The sequence below is a fragment of the Mauremys mutica genome, chromosome 2 (genome assembly GCF_020497125.1).
Source record: "Mauremys mutica isolate MM-2020 ecotype Southern chromosome 2, ASM2049712v1, whole genome shotgun sequence".
Classification (NCBI taxonomy): domain Eukaryota; kingdom Metazoa; phylum Chordata; order Testudines; family Geoemydidae; genus Mauremys; species Mauremys mutica.
The window spans coordinates 93,408,735-93,435,166 of record NC_059073.1 but is presented as its reverse complement, the minus strand read 5'-3'; the positions used below and the strand labels follow the sequence as shown (position 1 = coordinate 93,435,166).

General features: G+C 42.2%; 1 protein-coding gene across 2 annotated transcripts in view; it reads left to right on the top strand.

Moving 5' to 3' along the window:
* AFG3L2 (AFG3 like matrix AAA peptidase subunit 2) overlaps window positions 1–26,432 on the top strand; it is a 46,539-nt gene extending 20,107 nt beyond the window's left edge. For both annotated transcript variants that reach the window (XM_045003762.1, XM_045003761.1), the window contains exons 8-17: window positions 2,106–2,379; window positions 3,070–3,207; window positions 8,634–8,787; window positions 11,540–11,647; window positions 11,821–11,946; window positions 13,032–13,142; window positions 13,811–13,926; window positions 21,996–22,196; window positions 23,613–23,807; window positions 25,336–26,432. In XM_045003762.1, the coding sequence (XP_044859697.1) occupies window positions 2,106–2,379; window positions 3,070–3,207; window positions 8,634–8,787; window positions 11,540–11,647; window positions 11,821–11,946; window positions 13,032–13,142; window positions 13,811–13,926; window positions 21,996–22,196; window positions 23,613–23,807; window positions 25,336–25,578 (1,666 nt within the window). In that variant the 3' untranslated portion in view covers window positions 25,579–26,432. The remainder of the gene's footprint in view (window positions 1–2,105; window positions 2,380–3,069; window positions 3,208–8,633; window positions 8,788–11,539; window positions 11,648–11,820; window positions 11,947–13,031; window positions 13,143–13,810; window positions 13,927–21,995; window positions 22,197–23,612; window positions 23,808–25,335) is intronic.

The window sequence follows — 26,432 nt, the reverse complement described above, 5'->3', positions numbered from 1 at the left end:
TCCCAGTGGAATAATGGGGTTGTCCTGTATGCATATCATGGCACACTAGATGGCAGTATTATGAAACACTCACTCTGCTTTGACCTTTGGTTGTGTTCAATGTGCTGTACATATGACAATTAATTACTTAACTTTATTCAAAATCTTCATCTCATGTAAGCTTTCCCAAGCTTAGCTTCTCATTATATAATATGTATCTGTTTCTGTGCATCCACAGCTGACCCCGCTTATCCCCTTAAATAGGCAAACTTAATTTATATTTGCAGCACCTGTGTTACCCAAATAAAGAGTAGTGGCTCCAAAACAGAAATTATATTCTTTGCATTTATCTTCTCTGGCTTAATTTTTCTGAACTGTCTTTAGCACAGATCACAACTGCCCCCTTGTTAAGGGTGTGTGTCCTGGGCTCTGAATGGCTCAGGTATATGGGTAGATAGGGATTTTTACTTCAGAAATTTGGTTTCATTCTGGTCCAGGTGAGCAGTTATAGGAAGAGTGATTGCTGTTGAGCTACGTAAAATTAGTTTGGCCTGTGAGGAATTGCATCTCCTGGGGTATTGCTACTTCTTGACTCCTTGAGGAGAAAAACCGGTTCTGGCCTCTTGAGAAGCTGTAGGTAGCAGATGGCTCACTGCTGCCAGGCACTTGGCTGCTGCCTCTCCATATATGCATGTTCTTTCAATGTCTGTCTGTCACTGGTGTCACTGTCTGGGTATGCATATTTTTTCTCCCTCTGTACTAGTTAGTGATACACTGTGTTGTTCCTTGTTTTCTCTATGGCAACAGGAAAGATGGTCCACTGTTTAGCCTGGACTCCAGAGCCCTGGGTTCAATTTGCTGATTCTCCACAGGCTGCCGTGAGACTTTGAGCCAAGTCATTTAACCCTTGTCTTCATTGCTAAAATGGCACTTTTTTTTTTTTTTTTTACCTTGGGGTAACTAGTGCATGAGCTATTCTCAGGTAAAAATTCAGTGAGGACAAGGCACTTTTTTATTTTACCACAAGGTCAGCACTATACCCCTGCCTGAGGTTGACCTCGCCTAATTAATCTCACAGTAAAACTCAGTGCATTGTCTTCACCGTGTTTTCAGTGGGGATTGCTCACACGTATTAGTTACCCTGAGGTAAAAATACACTTTTCTTAGTAGTTAAGACACAAGGCTTTATATGTCTCTGTGCTTCAGTCCTCATCAGTAAAATGGAAATAATAGTACTTCCCAGGGATATTGTAAAGATAAATGCATTAAAGATTGTTAGGATACTATGGAAATGGGGATGTCTAAGTACCAGAGGTACTTAGCTTGCAAAGAGCTGTGCTGGAACAGAATGAACAATGATGGTAGAAGGGGTGTGTCAGACTAAGGGGAGCATGGGTATGGGAAAGGGCTATACTGGAACTGAATGAGGAAGGAAGAAAGAAGGAGTAGACAGTGTGAAATAACAGCAAGAGCAAAAAGCAGCGTTAGAGAAAATGAGCGGGGGAGGGGGAGCTAAAGGGAAAATGATGCCTGCAAGAGGAATTCCAGCATAAAGGTTGGGACCTGTTGTCTTAGGACTGTTGATCATAACTGACAGCCTCATTAGCAGAGAAAGTTTTAATGGGCATGGACACTAAGCTGCTTCTCTCTTCTAGGTCTTCTGATAAAATATTGAGGCATACTGTCATTTCCCATTGTGCTTGTTACAAGGATAAGTAGATGACTTCAGTTTCCAGTTCTATCACTTGTCACTAATCAGATGCATAGGAGTATTTCACTGTTTAAATGCTGTTTGACAGTTGTCTGATTTATTTTTTTAATGGTTTTAATTCAAATGCTTTTCAGTCCACATCTTTAAATGTTGATTCTTTGTGATCATGATCACAAAAAAGGAGGCTCTGTAGAATCTGTTTATGGTTTCTCTAGTTTAGTATCTGTTCCCATATTTCCTCTTAACCCTGTTATGCATTGTATGCACTGCCTTTAACTTAAAGTCTACCGATTACTAGAACATAAACTCTGAATAACTTCCAAGATCTATAATGGAAATTAACTTTTGTATGCATTGTAATATACAGTAGTGACTCTTTACTAATGTGTGATTATTTTTTCCTCTCTTTCCTCAGCTCATTTCTTCTGAGCATGCTGCCCACGGTCCTTATAGTTGGCTTCTTATTGTACACATTAAGACGAGGGCCCGCTGGCATGGGTCGAACAGGGCGAGGAATGGGTGGACTCTTCAGCGTAGGTGAAACTACAGCCAAGGTCCTAAAGGATGAAATAGATGTAAAGTTCAAAGATGTAGCTGGCTGTGAAGAGGCCAAATTAGAAATAATGGAGTTTGTTAACTTTCTGAAAAACCCAAAGCAATATCAGGATCTAGGAGCAAAAATCCCTAAGGTAAGGACACAATAGAAGATGAGGGAGATGTAACACTTATTTTAAACAGCACTTTGTGAATTTTTTTCCTCTCCTCATTTAAAATTATTTCAACTACAAAGCTATTCTCTAGGTACTTTGAATCAGAGTAGTAACCTTTAAAGTAGATGGTGCTTTCCAACTCTTGTCTTCTGACAAAGAATCTGAAGAAAAGCCAGTATTAAGAGCCAACAGTTTGCATTGCTACAAGGCTGTCCCTGTCCTGAGAGGCATACTCTAATTACATGTTGGCCAAAACTAGAGAACAAGAGAGAATTTACGGACTATAGTATATAATCCATTGTTGTAAAGCTGCCTATTTTTTCACTCAGACCCAATCTTACTCCTGGCATATTTAAGTTAATATTTTTCAAAATTTTGGCCAAAATGCTTTGAAATTACTACTTGCACTAAATCTGTTTTCAAAATCAGGCATCATATTGTCATTTGTTTTAATCTCTCGTATACTGGTTTAACACCAGTATAATTCCAGTGAGTTTGTGAGATTGGAATCAGGTGTACAGCCTCCTAAACTTAATTCTTCATCCCATTCTAGACATCTTGAATTGGACTGATTAATTATCATAACATTAACTAGAGAAGATGTTCTGATAGAAATGTTATAACAAGTATACTTTCTTTGAAAAAAGCTAATTATGCTCCTTTTTGCAGGGGGCCATTCTGACGGGTCCTCCAGGCACTGGGAAAACACTTCTAGCTAAAGCTACAGCAGGGGAAGCTAATGTTCCTTTCATTACAGTCAATGGCTCTGAGTTCTTAGAGATGTTTGTCGGCGTGGGTCCAGCTAGAGTAAGTCTTTGGCCTTGCTCTGTTGTTGCAGCGTCAGTTGTTAAAAAGACGCTGTCAAGGTTGGTAGGCCAAAAGTTTGATATACCTTAAGTTAGTCATCTGTTCAATATCCTACTAATAACTTCAGGTGTTTCTCTTTAAATGATAGCCACAAAGTTATCTATCTTTCTTTCTTTTTATTTATTTATTTATTTAAATAAATCAGTCAGTTATTCTCCAGTTGCAGGCCACCCTGTGCTTGTTACTCTTTACCTTTGCTGTGTTTGCATAAGTTGGTACTAAATAAACTCTCATAATTCTGTTCTAATGTGCATATAAATTGTGACTGCATCACTGGCAATGTTTCCTCCCTCTCTCAATTTTTGTCAGCATTTCTCTGAGACACTGGGCCCTTTTTAATTGTCTGTCTGTCCAGAAACTTGTCTGGGTCTCAAAAATTTTGCTTCTAGCTGAAAAATGAGCTAGAAAGACTTAGTCCAAAAGTTGTGTATTAAACTTGTTTGGCCGTATTAAATTAACGGAAGGTTAAAAACATTACAGTTTCAGATGCTGTTTTGCATACATCCATAACAAATCAATTAATTGGGATTAAAAATTAAATGTATGGCTCATCATTAGACAATGTCCAACCCTGAGATTTGAGCAGTTTCAATAGAGCTTTCAGACATAATTGCAACATAACAGTTTGTTCATCCCTAACGTGATTTTGTAGCTGTATTACTGATAGAAGTGCTGCTTGTGTTGAGTTTTTTGGGTGAGGTGGAAACCTGGTCACTAGAACTGCATTAAGACCATTAACTTAATATAGACCAATAGCTTTGACCTATACATGCTTATGTTCTTGTATCAATAGATTAAAAAAAATATTACCAGTCCCACCTATATTAAGGTTGCTCAATGCTTCCCATTATAAGCAACTGAGAATAGGGTCTTAGAACTTTGTCAAGCTCTAATTATTTAGGCTGAAATTTTTCATGCTGCGTCTCTGCGTTGGCTGAATTCTTACGGAAAACTTAAGCCAAAACAGTTCAGCCATTTCTGATTTCAAGACTAGGGAAGAATACATAGTTTTGCCCATGTGAAAAATTTCTCCTGATTCTTTTTTTGGGGAAAAAATGCCTACCATCCTCCCATTCTTTGGGGCATACACATGAAATTTGGCAGAGTGAGATGGCCTTTGAGTCTGGGATGTGTCTTTTGTGAAGTCCCTGTGAAAAATGCACCCAAATTTGGACAAGATATATAAGCCTTCCAAAAAAAAAAGCAGTTCAGAGAATTTAGTTATTAATTCTCTACTGAACTGAAGATTCAATACACGTTTAGCTTAATGTATGGCTTAATCCTCTCTCAGCTGCTAGTGCTGACCAGACTTGCACATGTGCCATCCACACAGAATGAGAATACTCTGTCCCCCCCCCACACGCCAGTCACAGGCAGATGATGTATGTACTATTCCCCACAGAGTGATGAAGTATGCTCCAGCCCAGGGCTTCGGGAGCTCGGAAGGACTTCCCCTGTAATGGCTGCTCCGGGCTTGGCACTAAAACTCTGAGCAGGGAGCCTCTTTCTCTGTCTTCTCAGTTACACCCCTGAGCCCTGCTAACATCCAGGCAACATGGAGAGGAAAGCTGCCTGATTCAGCTGCAGAGGGCACAAAATCAGGACTGGAAGAGGGAAAGGAGTAGATTGGGGCCAGGGGACTGAATTGGAATGGTAGACTGGGACTGGTTGAGCAGGGGGACTGGGATGAGGGGGCACATGCTGAGGGAGGCTGGTACTGGAAGCCATTAAAGGAAGGAGGTGTGAAGAAGACTGAGAGCCAGTTAGTTTGGCAGGGGATGATGACACTGATACAGGATCTGGAGTTGGGGAGACATTGGGATTGGCTGGACATGGGAACTAGGAACCAGGGAGGAGAATGGGGGCAGGGCAGAGGAGACACAAATCGGACAAGGAGCTAGGATGGGGTAGGGAGAACTTGGACAGCTGTGCTTAGAGACTGGGACAAAGTGGGGGAAAGATGGAAAGAAGCAGATTGTAGGACGATCCTGCTGAGGGAGAGTGGGACTGAGAGCTAGTGCTGGGGAAGGAAGAGACCGGCTGGATGAGGAGACAGTTAGGAGGGACTGACAGAGCAAAGACACTGGGTACAGGAAGGTGGGGGTGGGGGGGTATGAAAGCAGCATCTGGTTGGACAAGGGTAAGGGTCCTAGGACAAGGAGCCAGAAGTGAGGAAGAAACAGGACTGAGACAGGGAGAGTTTGGAGGGGACGGGGCAAGAGAGATGAAGACTGGGGGAATGGGCAGAAGTCTTCCTGCTAGAGAGAGCATTCCCCTCCAGAACCTGGAATGGAACCTATGATTCCAGAGTCTCACCATTTTTCTCATCAGAAAATATTAAGTGAAACCCACTGATAAATGGCTTCATCCTCCTCTAGTGCTGGTTCATATAAAGGATGGCAATTTACCACTGCTAACAGTTATTGTTGGCTCAAGTGGCAGAGGTCTGTGCTGTGCATCTAAAGGTATCAACCCTGCTGAAGATCCATGTGAGTGACAGTATGAGGCCAGATGATGGAATTTCTGATTTTCAGTTTGCTTTTTTAAAATCCTACAAAATTATGGATTAAAAAAGAAAATTGTTAAAAGAACATTATTAAGGTTGATACATCAAGCCCTCTAAATGAAGAAACACTAGAGTTAAGGTTACCTGTGTAGTTTTAATTCAGCCCCCTTGTGTGTGTACATTACAATATAATCTTTAATTACATGATCACGTTATTTTTTTTCCACAGGATGTCTGCCTCATTTGTTACACTGTGTGGAAGGTGCTTGATTAATGAGTAGCTGTTCAGTATATTATTTTATCCTGCTTGTTCTATCTGGCCCCAGGCCTTATTTACTGCACACTATTCAAACCCTGCTTTGAATACAGAATTTAATTTCCTTATCAATTTTTCTATGATGCTCCTACCTATGGCATCAGAATGCCTTAACATTATTTAATCTTCACAAAACCCGTGCAAGGAGAGGGAATGGTATTATCCCTGTTTTCTAGATAAGGAGCTGAGGCACAGAGTTAAAGTCAAGTTTCTAGTAATCTGGGGTGCCAAATTTGAGACAACTAGAACCCAAGTTTTCAGTCTTCAGCAGTATATAACATTTATATATTCAAGTACAGTTCCTGTTGATTTCAGTTTCAACATTTCTGCAAATCAGGTCCCAGGGTCTCAAGTTGGGCACCTAGAGAATGAGGAACAATTAATTAGTGATCACCTGTGGAAAAATTTGGTTTAAATGATTTTCTTAGGATCACACAGCAACTCTGGCTGAGGCAGGGATAAAATCAGTTTTCCAGGGCACGATGAGTCTATCCTTTCTGCAATGCCCTGCCTTACTCATTACAAATCTGTCAACTTCAACAAATGAGGTGGAGGTCCTGCAGACAGGACTCCTTCTTTTATAAAAGCAACCCTGATTCATCACCAGAGCAAGTCCATCCTGTTCACTGGAGGGAAAAAAAAGTGATCATGTAATTTAAAACCATATAATACATATGCACAAGGGCACTCAACTTTCATTCTCGCACTCCCTAACTTTTGAGTGCTTAACTTTGCAACCATAATGTTAGCATAGTTTTGTGTATAACAAACAATTGTTTTGTCCAAAACTCATTTCTCATTGCACCACCTTTTGCCTTTTTGGAGTATGCCTTTATTTTACAGCTTTAGTAACCTGAGTAATAAAGCTGTGAAGCTGGACTATATTGGCAAATAGATCTCCATAGACCCTTGTGTAAGCTTTCTCTTGGATTGGTTTATTCTCATGCCTTCTCCTTTCCTGTTCTTCCCTGTTAGTGCTCTTTGTCTTTTTGGTTTTTTTCTTTTTCTCTTGCTGACTTGGCTCTAATGAGACCCTCATGGTCTGATTAGTAGGGTGAGGCAGCAGAATACCTCCATAGGGCCACACAGCATCCAAAAGCCTGAAATTCTGTCTCATTGGCTACAACCTTTACAACTGGATATGATAGTTAATACGTTTGCTTAATTAAACCATAACTTCAAGTATAGCCTGCATACAAGTTTTCCAAGAGAGAAATATACTGAAAAGTAGAGGTGTTTGCAAGTGAGGGAACCCAGAAAAAGATACATTCAAAATTTCATGTCACATCTCTTCTTAAATGCCCTATAACTCTAACCAATTATTTTCAAAAATTTCCTGTTATTTCGCATTATATTTGCTAACTTCTAAGCCAGTTCCTAGCCAATGTAATGGGGATAGGATGGGACTAAAATATAGGTATTATAATTTAACATGGCTACAGGTTAAGTATGATCATGGCCGTAATGTCTCTCTTGAACACATTGATGTCTTCTACCTGCAGATGATAAACTAAAGCTGACTAAGAACATATCACACAGTAGACCTAAATACATCTAGTACCAGTGATTTTTTTTTTTTGGATTGTGAAAACTTTTTTTTTTTTTAATTAATTACAAAAACTCATTCCATATTTAACTTGCCTGCAGTGGAGAAATACTACGCCACATACCTCTTAAACTTCACTTTGGTCAAGAAAATGACAGTTGAAAAGTCAGTCACGTTTTATAGTAGAACTATGTAAAATTGGTGTCCCTTTTCTCCACATATCTATTTTGTGGTTATTCACAGTATTATCTGTTTACTTGAGTGAAAAAAAAAGAGTTAAGGGGTTTTTACTGCTTTTTGCTCCTGTCGGCCCTGTAAAGCTGCCACAGCTATCATTGACCTGGAGTCTATTCTCTTCTTTATTATGATACAGTTGGAACACTTGTACAAACCTGGTGAAGGCAATGGGCATGTAAATGTATCACTAGTGACATAACTTGTCTTACAGAACCTTTATTACTAGTGATAGTGTATTGAGAGATTCTAGTCTGTGTTTGTAGGACTGAACTTTAGAAAAATGTCTTTATCCTGCAATGAGTTCTGTATGGGTTGGACAGTTATCCAACTTGTAAACCAAACATATTTTGATTTGTAAACCATTGAGAGATTAATTGGGACCCACAATGCAATTGTTAAAGTTACTGTTCAGGATAGAACAGCACTTTAATCATGCAAGTACAACAGTCAGTGGTTGTTTTTATTTAAAAATGTAACTCTCTGGTCTGGTACGTTTTCCTAAAACAATCTCTGCAACCCGAGAATGTATGAAAGACAAGTTTCCTCTTGCATTACTGCCTTTTATCTTGCAGTATTGTGGCTTCATTGTAGTCTTCCATTCTTTGCCATTTGGGCTAGAGGCTCTTGTTTTGAACATTTAACAGTGAGATTAGCTGGAATCTTAAAAGGCAGTGATGTGATACTGTGATGTGACACTGATCTTGGGTATATTTGTGACTAGATGATTGAAAATAACTAAGGTATTGCCTTCTCTTTTTAAGGTCCGTGATTTATTTGCTCTGGCCCGTAAAAACGCCCCTTGCATTCTCTTCATTGATGAAATAGATGCAGTAGGAAGGAAGAGAGGACGGGGAAACTTTGGAGGGCAAAGTGAACAAGAAAACACACTCAACCAACTTCTAGTAGAAATGGATGGTAACTATTTAGTTCTAATACTGGGTTATAAGAGATGTATCTTGATTATTTTGTAAAATTGAATGAGATAAATATAATATTGGTCATGGACAAAAATGTTTTTATAGATGTGGGTGCAGAAGGAAGAGAAAATGAAATAATGCATTAGCTGTTCACATCTATAAATCTTAGCTAAAATCCTGGTCAGCTATAAGTAAAATGAATATAATGACGTGCTTTTCCCCATTTATTTAAATTAAAGAGAGAGCATTTGGTTTGGCACACTTTGAGGTCTTCACTTAAAAGTGTTCAGGAAATAGAGTAGAGATTCTGCATTTGAGGTTTGTTTCTTTGGCAGATTTGTATGGAAAAGTCTTTGCTCAAGACTACTCCATCTCCAGTCAATGTTACTAATCCCAGAATTTCATTAGCATTATATTCACTGCCAAATATGTAGAATAAACTATATCTTAATACAGTGACTTACCCAAGGCAGAACCCAAGACCCCCCCCCCCTTTTTTTAACAAGTTGTGAGAATCCAGACATTTTCTGCCACATATACTAATGAGTTTCTAAGGTATTTGCAGTATCACTACCTTAAGACCTTGAGTGGATTACTGTATAGTGAAGCAGTTCTCAAACTTTAGCAACCTGAGAACACCCATTTTGATTTAAATTTTTTTGCAGACCCCGTAAGCCAGCTTCTAATTTTCCCCAGGGGTGCTCAACTCCTGCTCAGCCCCAGGCCTCGCCCCCATCCCACCCCACCCCTGCCCTTCCTCTTCCCCGCGTCTTTCCGCCTCATCCCCCAAGTGCACCCTGTCCGTGCTTCTCCCCCTCCCTCCCAGCGCCTCCCACTCACCACAGAACAGCTGTTCTGCAGCATGCAGGAGGCAGTGGGAGGGCAGGGGAGGAGTTGATCAGTGGGGCTGGTGGTCCCAGACATGACTTGCGGACCCCCTGGAGTACCCTCATGGTCCCCTGGGGTCTGGGGACCCCAGTCTGAGAACCACTGGTATAGTGGTGTTAGGCTGTTAGCTTGACTTTGTTCAGGTTGATACAACTGGCTTTGGGTGGACAACAAAACTACTGCTTAGGGCAGAGTCGAGTGCCCATCCAGCAGCCACCTCGGATCATAACATATAGGACCAGCAGGCCACAAATTATTACAACTGCACTGCGGAGCAAGTTGTGGAGCCAAGTCATGACCCCCTCCCCGATTCGCCAAGTGGTTCCTCCACAAGCAAATACAAACCCTGCACAGGCACCCGTCCAGTCAGTTAGGACCCGCCAAGTAAGGGGACGAGATTCTTTAACATCCTTCTCCGCCCCCCTTACATTTCGGGCCCTAACTGACTGGACGGGTGCCTGTGCAGGGTTTGTATTTGCTTGTGGAGGAACCACTTGGCGAATCGGGGAGGGGGTCATGAGACTCCAAGGGGTCTTAGAAATAATGGCCAATGACACTGCCACGGCCTTGGTAGGTTTGGCAACTGAACAAAAGAAACTGAGACAAATGGTTCTCCAAAATCGCTTGGCACTGGTCATCTTGCTGGCCTCACAAGGAGGAACATGTGCTTTAATTGGACAAGAGTGTTGTGTTTATGTCCCTGATATGTACAATGCCACATGGGAGAGAGCGGATCACATCATGCAAGTGGCAAAGGACCATGGAGGGGAGCGAAGTGAATCTTGGTGGAGTAACCTGTTTAATTGGTTCCCAAACATAGGGGGATGGCTCCACAGCTTGCTCCGCAGTGCAGTTGTAATAATTTGTGGCCTGCTGGTCCTATATGTCAGGGGTCCCCAACCTTTTCAGGACCAATATGTTATGATCCGAGGTGGCTGCTGGATGGGCACTCGACTCTGCCCTAAGCAGTAGTTTTGTTGTCCCAAGAGTCCCGTTACGGTCCTCTAGGGACAAAGGGGGGATTGTTAGGCCTAAATATAATGTAACCCAAAGCCAGTTGTGTCAACCTGAACAAAGTCAAGCTAACAGCCTAACAGAGGTTTATGGGTAATTCATAATTGGAAAGTCCCAGGGAGTTGCAGGTCTGTCTCTCACAAAGTTAAGCAACCATGAGATAAGAAAGGGACTGTATTCCTAGCATGGTACCAAACGTACTGAGGTAAAAACAATTCGTTTAAAGAACTCATAAGAAGCCAAGATTCCAAACTTCCAGACTCCCTGTGCAGTACTCCCTGTTTCTGTTCTATGTCTATTCCTAACAATTACATTTTAGATTGATTAGTGATTGTTAAGGTATCATAAATCATGTAAAACATTTAATCTTGTAGAACATAAAAAAGAATGTATGGTAACAGTTTCTAGTTTCAAAAGAAGGGGGGTGGCTACTTAACTAGTTAATTGCAATTATGATGATGCGACGGAGCTGTCTATATAAACCTAGGTAATTTTGCAAAGAAGTTAGCTGGTTCTCTTTGGAGACGAGCTCGCTCTCTGTCGTGTGCACTCTTCAATAAAGAGCATTATATTTGAACTTTGCTGGTGTTGCCTGTCTCTCGCGGTCAGACAACGAACTTTGCCGTTTGGGGTACCAGAGTCCCCAACAGTGGTTAGGTTTAAAAAGTGCTTCTTTCTAATGTACTGATTCTCTTTGGCTTACAGAGATGCAGTAGTTCTGTAAAGTGGACAGTCTAAACTACTTTCTGCTACATCAGATTATTATTATATTAATGAATGGTGATCATGTGGTATTAAATATTGTTTACCCACTTCATGGTTCTTTTCTGTTTTTGTTTTTTGGACAGGATTTAACACTACCACAAATGTAGTCATTTTGGCAGGAACCAATAGACCAGATATCTTAGATCCTGCACTAATGAGACCAGGGCGCTTTGATAGACAGATCTACATTGGTAAGATTATCTATATCTTAGCCTGTATGAGTGTGTTCCTACAATCACTTGGGCACATAAATATTCCCACAAATCATCAGAACTATCCCCATGCCTAAGTGTTCGCTTTTTTAATAGGTAGACATATGTTTATTATGTATTAAATACAAAAATTTCTTTTTAACCCCTTAAAGGACCTCCAGATATAAAGGGAAGAGCATCTATTTTCAAAGTTCACCTCAGGCCCCTGAAACTAGAAAGCATCATAGATAAAGATAACTTGGCAAGAAAACTTGCATCACTAACTCCTGGGTTTTCAGGTAAGTGAATTATAAAGCCATACTTGCTCTAAATACACTCATTACATCAGCTGTACCAGCTATTGGGATTGCCGATACTGTTTTCTTTCCTTCCCCACCCTCCTACATCTTTACTTTTCTGCATGGCTAATAATTTTTAGGTACAGTATGAAATTCTCCCTCTGTTACATCATTGTGACAGATCCAGATGGCAATTCCCTCCTCCCTCCACCAAAAAAGTCACCTAATTCTCACTACTACTGAAACTTTTTTTTGTTTTAATTAATACGTTCATTTGGATGTTCCTTTTCTGACTCTAAATGTTAATGGGGGAAAAACCCATACATAATGTATTTTATTTTCTACCTCAGCAGAAAGTTTAGTTAAAATCAAATGTCATGACTTTTTTTCTCAGATATTGAAACATGCTTTCTAGTAATGGGTTTTGGAAATTTTAATCACTGTTCTAATCCAGCCCAGGTATGTATTGACCAAAAGTTGTTGCCATCTGACAGTGGTGGTCTATATAAAATGTTGTCTCTATGTTGCTGTATTTGTCTACAACACTGTACTACCACCATAGTTGTCATCAATTGGTGTCATTCTATGAAGTCTCTGTAGACATACCAATGATTGAATGGCTTGAAACCAAAGCTGTCCATGTGTTCTTATTCCCAAGCAAGGTTTGAGATGCATTGGGCCCATATGGGGAAAGCCTTCACTGTTGCTGCCCATTCTGTACCTGGTCTGTAGCTAGATAGCAGACTTTAGGATATAGGACTTACTAGTTGAGTACTTCACAAACAATAAATTCCTCTTTATTGATTTAAAGAATTGGGTCCATTAATCTTACTGAATGTATTTATACAGCATAATATATTCAGTGGCACTCTAGTTCTTTAACATATACTTAATTTGAGTCACTGTTAAAAACAGATTTTTCTGTAGGAATTAAAACCATTCCCTCAAGCTTTATTGTGACATTTGTTTTATTGGGATGCTTCAGTCACTTAGCCAAGCACCAGACTATTTTCATCCTGTTAGTGCTAAAGAAATCAGTACTGTAGTTGGAAATGACACTGCACATCCTCTGCCTTGGTTTTTAGGTGCTGACATTGCTAATGTTTGTAATGAAGCTGCTTTGATCGCTGCAAGACACCTTTCAGATGCCATAAACCAAAAGCACTTTGAGCAAGCGATTGAACGAGTAATAGGAGGTGAGAGAATAGAATGGATCATTTGGTCAATAAGGGAAAAGAGTGGGATAAGGTTTCTATTTAAATGCTGTAGTTCAGATCTATTTCAGATATTTTGAAAAATAAGTCTTTAGTTTTGCACTAACAGTTAATGTTGTATCTTAAGATTTTAAAAGAATTGGCATCACATGTTAAAACGTTTCTCTGCCTCACTGATTCTCCATTCCATTACAGATCTCATCAGGAAACTTCTTTTCTCATTTGCTTAAGCTGAGGGGAAGAACAGCTAACTCTTTATCACTTAAAAGCCTTTTGAGATGCACTTAGTTTGAAAGATACCATACAAAATAAAGTGGTATTGTTTGATTTAAAGAGGAAGCTTTAGTATATAGTGCATCAGAATATACTGAAGAACTATTATGTCCAAATTAAAAAGCCTTCTTGATAAAAGTACAACATGCAAGACTTTATCTTCAGGATGAATATGGAATTTAAATAAATTAGTATTTGGCATCTCTTTTTTTCTTATTTCTTGAGTTAACAATATATTCCATACTTGGTACCTAAATATCACTGTGACAGGCATGGTATCAATACATAGAAATGCCAATAGGAAATGGAATGTTAAGTGTTTTTGTGGAAGAGGGTGTGTCTGAAACTTTTGGTAAGTTAATGTGTTCTTTGTAAAGGTTTGGAAAAGAAAACGCAGGTACTGCAACCCGAGGAGAAAAAGACAGTAGCATATCATGAGGCAGGCCATGCAGTAGCAGGATGGTTTCTGGAACATGCTGACCCACTCTTAAAGGTAAAATACAAAAAAAAAAAAAAATTCCCTTGTTTAGAAAAAGGGACACTAAATTAGAAGTATAAGGTTACTAATTCACTTTTTATTATTCCTTGTTTGGGAAGAAAATATAAAAACCTATATTTGTTACTGTCCTATCAGGTATTAAAACATAGTTTTGTGAAAGACCATGTAAGTTCTAAGATGCTACTTTCTTGGTTCTCCTTTGCAGCTAGCTTTTTCTTAACTATTTCTGATCAGTTTTTATGGGGGTCTGCTATTAAGGGACTTCTTGGAAGGTGAAATAGACTCCTATCTGGCTCAAAATAAATATGTTCTGTTGAATAGCTTGATGCCATATTACCATGTTACAGTATTAGGAATTGTCTTGTCTTGTCCACTGTAATTTCCCAATGTCTGTTATGAATCCAGCTACCATCCTCCTGGTTTGTTTAAAAAGAATACAAAATATTAGGAACTAGATAGTTTGTGAGATTTAGAGCCTGCCTTGGTTAGATCAGATTCAAATCTGGGTCGATTCAATAGTGACAAGCAGTTGCAACCATATGACAGCTATTCAGCAGCTTATGAGAAGTGAACTGATGAGTTTCAGTGCAGTCCTTCAAGGACAAAAACCACCACAACAGTTCACACTAATTGGCAACTTTGTTGGCAGTATTAGCAGAGAGGCCAAAGACAGAGTGGAATTCAGGTTTAATTTCCAATCCAATGCCTAGAGAAGTTTCCTCTAGGTTTGAGGAACACTGAAGAGGGATGGAGAAGACTGCTGGTTCTCAACCAGGGGTGGGGGAGGGAGGTCATGACCAGGTATAATGGCATTGCAACCACTCTGTACTCATACTACTAAATGAGAGGGGGGGGTCTGAGCTGTGCTTTGACAACCTGAGCGAATGAGTTTCAGCATGTAAGAGGTTGAGAACCACTGAGGTAGATGCATCATGAGTTCAGAATACAATTTAAGGATTGCTAAAGCATTTCTACATTATGATTGGTTATGAGCCATTCTCAGATTTGTTCATCCTTGCTGAAAAATGTATCCTAAATCTTCATTACTTCTAGCATTCTCAGTAATGACTACATCATGCCCACCCATTCTCTCCATTCTGTTGATCATTCTCTCACCTCTTCCAATCTTCTTGTTAATTTAATCCAAAACCTTCCAGCTATTTGTGTACAGACTAGATTGCATCTCAAGTATCAGTTTGTTTAGATTTGATGAAAGGTGCTAGATTAACAGCACTGGACGTTAAATCTTTTTCTCATAAAAAGTATTGCACAATTAAAAATAGGCCAATCTAGATAAGTATTATGTTTTAAGATGGCTGCTACTAGAGCTCTGCTTTGAATATACTACTGAAGCCACAGTCCAGGGTAGCTGAAGCTGCTGCACATGTGGAAAAAACATTTTAATGTATACAGACTGAGGTCTTAGTTTGCAGTAGAAAAGGATTTGAAAAAGTGACCTGTGGTAGGCAGTAATGCCCTTGGCATTGAGCTTTTAAAACAGTATATGTCACTGTCATGAGATGATCTAGAGAGGGTAAAGATCATGGAGCTGAGGTCAGGAGACGTGGCTTTGAGACCCTAAAATGAAAATCTCACTTCTGCAGTGCCTATCTGCTTTGATATTTTTACTGTTTGTTACTATGCCATTTCATCAGTATAATCTACCCAACGTATTTTTCTTTTTTTGGATCATAATTCAGGAGTTAAATACTTAAGCTTATGTTAATTTTTAAAAGTAAAATAGAGATGTTTCACAGTTTGTGAATAAAGAACTATATCTGTATCAGATCTCTACCTTTCTTTTAGGATTTCTAATGTCTCCAGTCCATTGTTTGGTTACATAAAGTGTATGTTAAATTCAACTGAATAGGTATCCTCTGGGGGCATCCAGCTTTAAAAACATTGATCTAGGGTTTGTTCTAATTATCTGAGTTTAAACAGATGCATAAAGCTTGACAAGCAGATGGCTGAGTACAGTCTCCTGATTCCAGTTTTAACTATCTGGGTGTCAAGTAGTTCTGCTACTAGTCATTTTCTGTTCTTAAAATTATCCACTTGTCTCCAACTGCAGGCATCCCAAACTCCTACAGCTTATGCAGAAGACTATTAAACATGGACACCCTCCTTGCCAATAAATGGAAAAAGGATGTCAAGAGTTCTGTACGCTCTGTCACAGGACACTTAATACTAAAAGGGCTTAAAGTTCCTTACTATCACCAAATCAAATTTACTTGATTTAAGTATCTTTTTGAATCTTGGTTGGCTGAATAAAATATTAGGACACATTATAATAGCTGTATCCCAGGTATAAATATTATAATATTTTCCAGATACTTCCCTTAGCTGTTGATATCCCTGGTTAGGATCATCCACATCATAAGTCTGTTTCATAGTTTGAAAGGGGTATGTCTAAAGTCCTATCCTGTCACAAATTCTAAGCTTACCATTAAATCTGAAGGCTGTGGTTTTCTTCAAGTGCTCGCTCATGTCTATTCCATATTAGGGGTGTGTGCTCACCACATGCACCAGTGCTGGAAGATTTTCCCTTAATAGTATCCAGAGGGGACCGGCTCTGGCACGCTCTTGAGTGGTGCCCGCATGGCGTGGTATAAGGGGCACTACTGGCTCCCCCAAACCTCAGTTCCTTCTTGTCGCCAGTGACGATGCTGGAACATCTGCTGCTTCGGCTAGCGTTGTTTGAAAACCTGTAATATAATTGTATATAGTTAGTAGTTTCTTAGTTACTCTTAGTAGTAGTTCTCAACTCTTCGTTAGTCCCAAACAGGACTCAGCCGGGGGACAGGGCATGCCCCGGTCCCCAGGCTTTAAGCCCTACGATCGCTGCAAACAGCCTATGCCCATCAGTGATCCACATACCAGCTGCCTAAGGCACTTAGGCAGAGGGCAAATAAGTGACAAGTGCTGTATCTGCAAGTCCTTTAAGCCTAGGACAAAGAAGGAGTGCAATATTCATCTGAAATTGCTCCTAATAGAGTCGGCACTGGAGCAGTGGTCTGACTCCGCACCAAGCACCACGGCCTTCGTGCGCAGTGCTCTGCCAGCACTGTCCACAGAGCCAGCTCCGGTAAAGAAGCTGAAAAAAAGTGTGAGGAGAAGATTTCCTACCTCCTGTAAGAGAAATGAGAGGACTGGGCGTGAGCCACGACCCATGCCGGGCAGCTCAACGCCCTCGTTGGGAACTCGGGCTCCAGCTCAGGTCAAGCTGTGCAGCCCATCCCATACTTCACCTGTGACTCTGTAGCGCTGCAGGCCCTGGCCAGCTTCTGGTGCCATTGACACCCAAAGCCATTAAAGCAGCTCAGGAGAGCCTGACACTCCTGGTGCCGCCCACACCTGCTCCAGCAGTCTCAGGGAAAACTTGCGTTGAGACCTATGCGTGTGTCCCCGCCTCAGCGGCACTGATCTCCATCAAGGGGGATGTCCCACCATTGCTCGCCCACCCGAAGCCATCACGCCTCAGGACTACAGAGGCAGGCTTGGTGGAGCCCTCTTCGATCTCTGCATGGGGGGCACCATTCGAGGGACTCAAGATCTACCTTGCTGGTAGACTGGCACAGACCCTCTGAGGCACACACCACCCAGCAAGAACTTCTGGACCAGCCGCCTGTTTCTAAGGGCCCGGTACCGATCTTGGGAGCAATCGAGGATCAGATATCACCAGGCCGTTATTGCCCATCTCCAGGCAGTAGGTGACCCTACTCAGGAAGATCCTCACGGCGACCGGCCAGTATTGGCTCCCTGTCCTATTCAGTGACCCAGTACTATTTGTGTAGCGTGAGGCATGGATCAACGGGTGTCCGACGCAGGTCCGCTGAATGCTGTCGATCCCCGAGATCCCAACCAAGACGCTGGTCTTATTCGGACGGGTTGACGTCGAGACGCAGTGGCCGGCACCAGTCAGACAAGAGTCACTCTGCCAGATCCTGGTCGCCCGTTACCGACTGCTCCATTCATACCTCTGGCACAGGGCAAGGTTCCCTGACTGCAGGACAAACCCCGGTACCGACAGTACTGCCTACATCATCAGCACCAAAACCTGTCCCATGGCCCCAAGTGCAGTGGCCGGTGCCATGATACCCGTGGAACCCTTGAGGGTTCACCCAACCTTCCCAGGCTGCCCAATTGGTGTTGGGAGCCTCAGAGAGGCCAGCGGCCTCAAAATCCCGTTCCCTTCTGGTGCTCCAGGCTTTGGCGGGTAAGACCCCACAGGTCCAGGAGGACCCAGGGGAGCAAGGTGCTGGACCCCAATGGACGTGGAGGTTCCTGTGGCACCAGCATCATCCTCGTCGTTGCCAGATGAGGCTACCATGGGGGCCCCCTCACTCAGTTTCTTGGGACGCACACCAGGAACTTTTGAAGAGGGTCGCTTCTAAACTGGGCCTTCACGCAGAGGAATTGATAGCTCAGTGGTTTGAGCATTGGTCTGCTATACCCAGGATTGTGGGTTCAATCCTTGAGGGGGCCACTTAGGGATCTGGGGCAAAAATCTGTCTGGGGATTGGTCCTGCTTTGAGCAGGGGATTGGACTTAGATGACCTCCTGAGGTCCCTTCCAACCCTGATATTCAATGATTCGATGAATTGAAAGAGCCCTTGGACTCTGTTTGACATCTTCTGCTTGTCGGCTCCTGCCAGGGTGTGTCTGTCCCTTCATGAAGGAGTTTCCAAAATCACTAATGCTTTGTGGCAGACCCCCTCTCTTCCCTGGCCCCTATCTCAAAAAGGGCCGAACGCAAGTACTTATACTCCCACCCTGCCCCCAATTCCCTTGTGGTTGAGGTGATTAACCACAAGGAGAGACCAGCACAACCTGGGGCCCCCCCAAAAAATAGACTCAAGGAGGCTAGATCTCTTTGGATGTAAGGTTTATTCATCTTCCAGCCTTCAGCTGAGAGTGGCCAACCACTAGGCCCTCCTTGGCCGATATGACTTCAATATGTGGCAAGCCACGACCAAGTTCAAAGGGTCGCTCCCCGAGACTTCTAAGAAGGCGTTCTGAGCGATCCTCAATGAGGGCACGACCATGGCCAGGGCAGCCCTCCACGTGGCATCAGATGCTGCTGCCCGCACCATGGCTTCCGCTATCTCCATGCGGCGAGCCTCCTGGCTGCTCCTCTCTGGGTTGTCTACTGAGTCCCAGCAGTCAATGCAGGACTTGCCCTTCGACAGCCAAGCTCTATTTGCGGATCAGAGAGACAGCAAGTTAAATGGCCTCAATGACTCCACTGTGAAAATCCTGGCTTTCTATGTCCCAGCTCTGGCGCATAAGCATTTTGAGGGCACACCTGAAGGCGATGACCTACCAGACCATTCTCCAGATCCATCTGTCCCAATGTTCTCCAGCCACCTTTCCCTTTTCCTCCCTACTTGGACCACTGGCTCCTCAGCACAGTGGAGCAGGGTTTTACCCACCAGTTCCTTTCTATCCTCCCCTTCTCACCCGTCTTCCCTGTCCCTCTTCAGGGACCCCTCTCACAAGAGTCTCCTAGCACAGGAGGTAAAGGGGTTGCTACAGCTGGGTGCAGTGGAAGAAGTTCCTCTCGATTACAGGAACGAGGGGTTCTCTTCCCAGTACTTATTAATCCCAAAGGCTAAGGGTGGTCTACGGCCCATCTTAGACTTGCGAGACCTCAACAAGTACCTAAGGAAGCTAAAGTTCCACATAGTCTCTCTGGCTTCTATTATTCCCTTCCTGGATCCGGGAGACTGGTATGCCGCCCTCGACTAGAAGGACGCATGCTTCCAAATAGGGATCTTGCAAGGACACAGACGCTTCCTCCGGTTTACGATGGGGCCCCACCACTACCAGTTTGCGGTCCTCCCATTCGGCCTGGTGATCGCATCGAGGGTGTTTATCAAGTGTATGTTGATGGTAGCAGCTTACCTCAGTCGCTGGGGTATCCAGATCTACTTGTACCTCTATGACTGACTCATCAAGGGCAGCTCCAGGTCTCAAGTCCAAAGGGATGTCGCGGTACTTCAAGCTACGTGCCGCTCTCTGGGCCTACTGGTAAATGACAAGAAGTCAACATTAGTGCCAGTGCTGAGGATAGAGTTCATCGGAGCGGTCCTCGACTCGACTTGCACCAGAGTGTTCCTGCTGCTGAAAAGGTTCCAGACATTGATTAACTTCATCATGGAAGTCTCCGCATTCCTTCTAACTACAGCAGTCTGTGCCTGCTGGGCCACATGGCAGTGTGCACTTAGGTGGTCCGCTATGCCAAGCTCTGGATGCGGCCTGCAACAATGGCTGGGGACAGTCCTTTCCCAGTCCCGAGACCCCTTAGAGAAGATAATTACCATTCCCCAGGTGATACTTACCTCACTGCGATGGTGGACTGACCTATGGACAGTCCTGGAGGGGCTTCCATTCACAACCCTCCTCACTCCATCGAGTTGATGTCGGACGCCTCGGACCTCAGCTGAGGTGCTCATCTCAGCGTCTTCCAGACTCGGGATGTGGTCCCCGCAGGAGGTGCAGTTGCACATAAACGTTAAAGAGCTTCAAGCAGTCCGGCTGGCGTGCAGAGTCTTCCTGCCCCCCCCCCCCCCGTCGGGCAAGGATACAAGTCCTGACGGACAACACAGCTTCAGTGTTCTACGTCAGCAGGCAAAGAGGAGCATGCTCTTTGGCTCTCTGTCAGGAGGCTGTCTCTGGGTCTTCTGCATCAGCCACGAGATCCACCTGGAAGCTTGTCACCTTCCTGCATCAGGAATACGCTGGTGGACCAGCTCAGCAGGCGCTTCTCCTCTCACCATGAGTGGTCACTTCATCCAGAGATAGCCTGCATGATTTTCCAAAGGTGGGGAACTCCCCAAGTGAACCTGTTTGCTACCAAACAGAACAGGAAATGCCACCGGTTTTATTCTTGGCAAGGTCTGAGCCAGGGCTCTCTCTCTGATGCCTTCCTCCTGTTGTGGAGAGGGAGCCTGATGTACGTGTTCCCTCCGATTCTGCTCATCAGAAAGCCCTAGCAATGATCGAGAGAGACAGGGTGCAGGTTATCATGATTGGTGTAGCCTCGCCAACACTGGTATGGCATGCTCATGAACCAGACCGCGGCCCCTCCCTGAGTCCTGCCCAACTAACCAGACCTGCTGTCACAGGACCATGGTTGGCTTTTACACCTCCACCTCAGCATGAATGCTGCGTGGCCGAACCTGCAGGCGTGGACCTGTTCGGAAGGGATCCAACAGGTCCTCCTGGAAAGTAGGAAGCCCTCAACCAGACTGACATACTGGGCAAGTGGATGAGGTTTTCCCACTGGGCGTCTGAATGGGGCACCTCTCCCCCTCATTCCTCCATACAGGCTGTCTTGGACTACCTGCTCCATTTGAGGAACTAGGGCCTGGCACACTCTTCCATTAGAGTGCATGTCGCGGCCATCTATGCTTTTCACCCACCTATCCAAGGACAAACAATGTTTTCCCATGACATGATGGTCAGATTCCTGAGAGGGCTTAAGAGACTCTTCCTGCAGGTACAAGCTCCCATCCCACAGTGGGATCTTAACTTGGTCCTTTCTAGGCTCACTGGCCCACCCTTTGAGCCGGTGGGTTCCTGCTCCTTTTCTCACCTGTCATGGAAGGTCACTGAAGTTAAAGCCTTGACCTCAGAGCCTCCGTACATGGTCTTCTACAAAGATAAGGTTCAGTTGTGGCACCACCTGGCCTTCCTGCTGAAGATGGTTTCCACCTTCCATATGAGCCAGGACACCTTCCTCCTTGTGTTCTGTCCCAAACCACACAAGACCAGTGAAGAGCACATGTCCCGCCCTCTTTCCCTCCTGTCAGAGTTTCCGGCAAGAAGGAACTGAGGGTGGAGAGAGCTGGTGGTGCCCCTTATACGGCATCATGCGGGCGCCACTCCAGAAGGCGCCAGAGCCACTCCCCTATGGATACTGCAAAGGGAAAAACTTCCCGCGCTGGTGCATGTGGCAAGCGCACACACCTAATATGGAATGGACATGAGCAATACATCTCGAAGAACACCAGTTACAGAAAAGGTAACTTTCTTTTTTTTTTTTTCTTTCTTAAACCAAGGTATCTATTATCCCACGTGGCAAAGGATTGGGTTATGCCCAGTATTTACCCAGAGAACAATACCTTTACACCAAAGAGCAGTTACTTGACAGAATGTGCATGACACTGGGAGGACGTGTGTCAGAACAAATCTTTTTTGGAAGAATTACAACAGGAGCCCAAGATGACTTGAAGAAGGTGACTCAGAGTGCATATGCTCAGGTTTGTACTTCAAGTAGGAAATTTTATTTTCTGTATTGCCCACTAAACTGTTTAATACAAAATAACTTTGAAGAGCAGCACACTCTGGCTGGCCAGGTTTTTGAGTTGCAGAATTTAGACCATATTTTATTGTGCAAGGCTATATTGTCATGCGGTATGCATCTGTTGCATGATATTGTCACTTTGTCTTCAGCATCTGTTTTCGCCCATAGCAATAATACATGGCTGGGCTGTGATCATTGCATCATATACATTAATTAATGGCCTAGAGATCAAATCAAAGCCAGTTGCTCTGCAGGAATGTGTAGGTGACATGGCTACACTCAAATGTGCAAAGATATTTTGCACTTAGAAAATGGCTTTAATATTTTAGTTTACAAATTTGGTTTTGTGGACACGTTCTCATAGTTATATACCTTAGAGTCCTGATTGCTCAACTAGACTGAATCCATGGGTATGTAGTTAATAGCTGGAAACCATGTGTTTAATGCACCACATGCTGTAAATGTAAGGATGAAAAGAAGGCTAATATTCGAGAGCTTAATATAATAAATAAGACTTCTCAGTGGTGATTTGTGGTGTTATTAATGTAAAGACTCAGCTGAGCGAGGTCATTAGCAATGTTCCCTCTAATTTTTTTTCATCCATGTGCGGAATAAATTTTTGTTATGCGCACTGAGGTATGTGCGGAAGTTAGTTAATCAGCATATGGGGTCAGGAAGATATTTCCTACTACTCCAGGGTACATTTACAGGATGGTGATACTTTTACCTTCTAAGTGTCTTGAACTGAATTTCAAATGTACTCCTGACTCAACACACTAAGTGTCATTTATATGCTGTTTAAAATTTTTAAATACTTTGCGGAAAACTTTTGAAAAGAACAGAATTACCATACTTTATGAGACACGGGTGAGGTAATATCTTTTATTGGACCAACTTCTGTTGGTGAGAGAGACAATCTTTCAAGGTACATAAACCTGAAGAATAGCTGTGTGTAGCTTGAAAGGTTCTCTCTCTCACCATCAGAAGTTGGTCCAATAAAAGATATCCCCTCACTCATGTCACCTTGTCTCTCTAATATCCGGGGATCGACATGGCTACAATGATACTTTTGTAACTCAGAAACATTCAAACATAGTGAGCATTTAAATGTATCTTGGCTGTTTACAGATCTTTTTGAAATGTGTCAAAGATAGATAACTATGAATCTCCTACTTGAAGGAATCTGTTAGTGATTTACAAAAGAGGGAATTAACACTAGTGTTATGTGTTTTTGTAGAAAAAATGCTATTTTCTCATTCTAATAAACATATATTTTAATTCAACTTATAAATAGGTTACTTTTCCTTGATACTCTATTTTCCAGTACTACACTAATCTAAGTCTTCCACTCATTGCACTGTTCATCTTTCAGATTGTTCAGTTTGGCATGAATGAAAAGGTAGGGCAGATTTCCTTTGATCTCCCGCGTCAAGGGGACATGGTATTGGAGAAACCTTACAGTGAGGCAACTGCAAGACTGATTGATGAAGAAGTGCGAAATCTTATTAACAGTGCCTATGAAAGGACAGTAACTCTCTTGATGGAGAAGAAAGCATATGTGGAGAAGGTAGGCTTTATAATAAAATCTCTTATCACCAATATCAAGTTTACTAGTTAAAATGTTGAATATTGGACCAATAAATTCTTCAACAATCTAAAGCATTCAAATGTCTTGTAATAAGTTGAGTACTTGCCAATATGCAACAAGATGTGTAAGAAGCATACTGTGCACTATTATTCCAGTATCTTCATAGCTGTACTTAGGGTTGTTCTGTTAGTAAGTTTTCTTGCAGATTCAAAGACAGAATTACTCTCCTGCAAAGCCTATAGCTGTTGTGGGGGAAGAAACAATAAAAGGGTAAAATTAAACATCAAGGTTCTGCAGATAGTAGGTATCTGGAAGAGTATGGTGTAAAACTTCACTTTAATCTTATGGAAGATGAACATGTAAAATTCTTTCCTCTTTTTCTCCTCCCTCTGAAATGTTTTTAAATTTTTAGATAACAGGGCTCACAGATTGGAAATAATGCACCTTGGGGATCCCACTTCAGTTCAGGTTCCCCTCCTCCATAAGCTCCTCCAGGCAGACTGATCTTTCCAAGGACAAGACCATTCTCTTGGATGTGTATTATCTGACAGACTTATCTGCAAGAATACAACAACTTGTATTGGTTTCTGTCAGAGTGGTATAGCTGACTACCACCCCAAGAAAGACAGAATGTGCAGTAGTGTCTCATCATCAAAAGGAACAGTTATAAAGTTTGGCAAAACTTCATCTTAAGTGTTATGAACAATGAGAATACAGGAGCCAAGTGTCTGTCAATCACACTTCTCTATTTCCTGTTTATTAAACCATTGTAAGCTTTCTTGTTTTCCTTGTTAACATTTAATCTCTCTTCTCAATCTCTCCCTCCCTACTTCATGTTTCATTTTTCCATGATGAAATATTCTTTTAAGCACATTCCAAAGAAATGTGTGTTGTATTCTTCTGCTGTTGTCCTTGTCATAGCCTACACTTCTGTTATTTAAGCTTGGAGTGCTGTACAAGATATCACTTGCCCAAGAAGCTTGCAACCTACAGTCTTATACCACTTTCCTCTGGTAATGTACATGCTATATTCTGCAGAGTGGAATTTAGACAGTAATAGCTTTGTTTTGTAGCTTGGCGAATACTCTGAACAGAACAGTCAACCTCAGACCCATTGTGCCTTTTAATGGTGTGGTGAGCAAAGATACAGGAGCAACTAAGAAGCTGGCCTTCTATCCATTATTAAATCCCTGTAACATTCTCCAGAGTTTTGCAGCAGCAGCAGCATTATTCTGAAGCAGCCATCCTTGAGCAACAGTGGTATTCAAGGCACTGCACCTGATACTCGCGGGGTTTTAAAAGTGCAAAATTCTCAACTACTTTCATGCACATTGAAGGTCTTACAGCATGAAGTGAACCTTGCCAAGAATCCCAACTCTCCGCCTAAAATCTACCAGCATAGAATTTTGAAGCACAGACTGCCTCTCTAAGTGCTCTCCCTCTTTCATGTGAAAAAGCAAATACATCCTGTACCTGTTTGTGTAATATAATTTGTTGCTATTTTCAGGTTGCTTTACGACTGTTGGAGAAGGAGGTAATAGATAAAAGTGATATGGTTGAACTACTTGGCCCAAGACCATTTGCAGAAAAATCTACTTACGAAGAATTTGTTGAAGGCACAGGCAGTCTAGATGAAGATACTTCACTCCCAGAAGGCCTTAAAGATTGGAACAAAGATCGTGAAAAAGAGAAGGAAGAGACCACAGATGAACAGATTGCCAGGCAGATAACAGGAGGGATACCATTTTAGTTTTGAAGTATACTGTGATATAAAATTGCACAATATTTTTGATTTGCATTCTGAAAAGACTGGAAAACACTTCAGTAGTTTGACTTAAGAACCATCTGCGTATTCAAATAAATCTTTAGTGATGGTAAACAGAAGAGCAGGGGTTGACACAGAGGGATAGGAATACTCAGATATCTCTTAAGCTGTCCTCACTTCATAGATAAAAGATTATCACTTCTGAGCTGTCAACTAAGGGAGATGTTAATTAGAGATGGGCCTGCATTAGAACCTGAGAACTGAACCCCCCTCTAATTTTGGAATGGTTTGGATCCAAGTCCAAACTCTGTGTCACAAGTCCATTTCTAATTTTATTTAAGCTGATGCAAATTAAGGTTCCATTAGTATTGATCTAGAAAGTCTGTATATGTGACCTCTACCCAAATGTGAATCATTTTAACATTTATGTGTGTGGAAAAATGTATTATTAAATGCTTAGCGAATGGTCTAGTCTGCTTACGAAAACACTTGATGTTTCTGCAAAGCATCAGCTTTTTTCACCCTACTGCTATTTAATCTTACTCTATATTTTTCTTTTTCTTTTTTCTTTCCCCCTCACCTCCAAAACCAATTTGTTCACAGGGAACTGCCATGTAAATTTACCATGAAATTGGAGACCCATTGAATAGCTTTACAGTTAGTCATGGTTCAGTGTCTTAAAGTGTAAAACTAAATTCAACTTCTAAAGTTTTAATAAAATGTGGGTTGGTTTTGTTTTGTTTTTTTACAGGGAGCTGTAAGATATTGAATATGTGAATGCACTGTATTCATTATGTAAATAAGATTACTTTGAAAGTCATTAAAATCAGAACATTGTA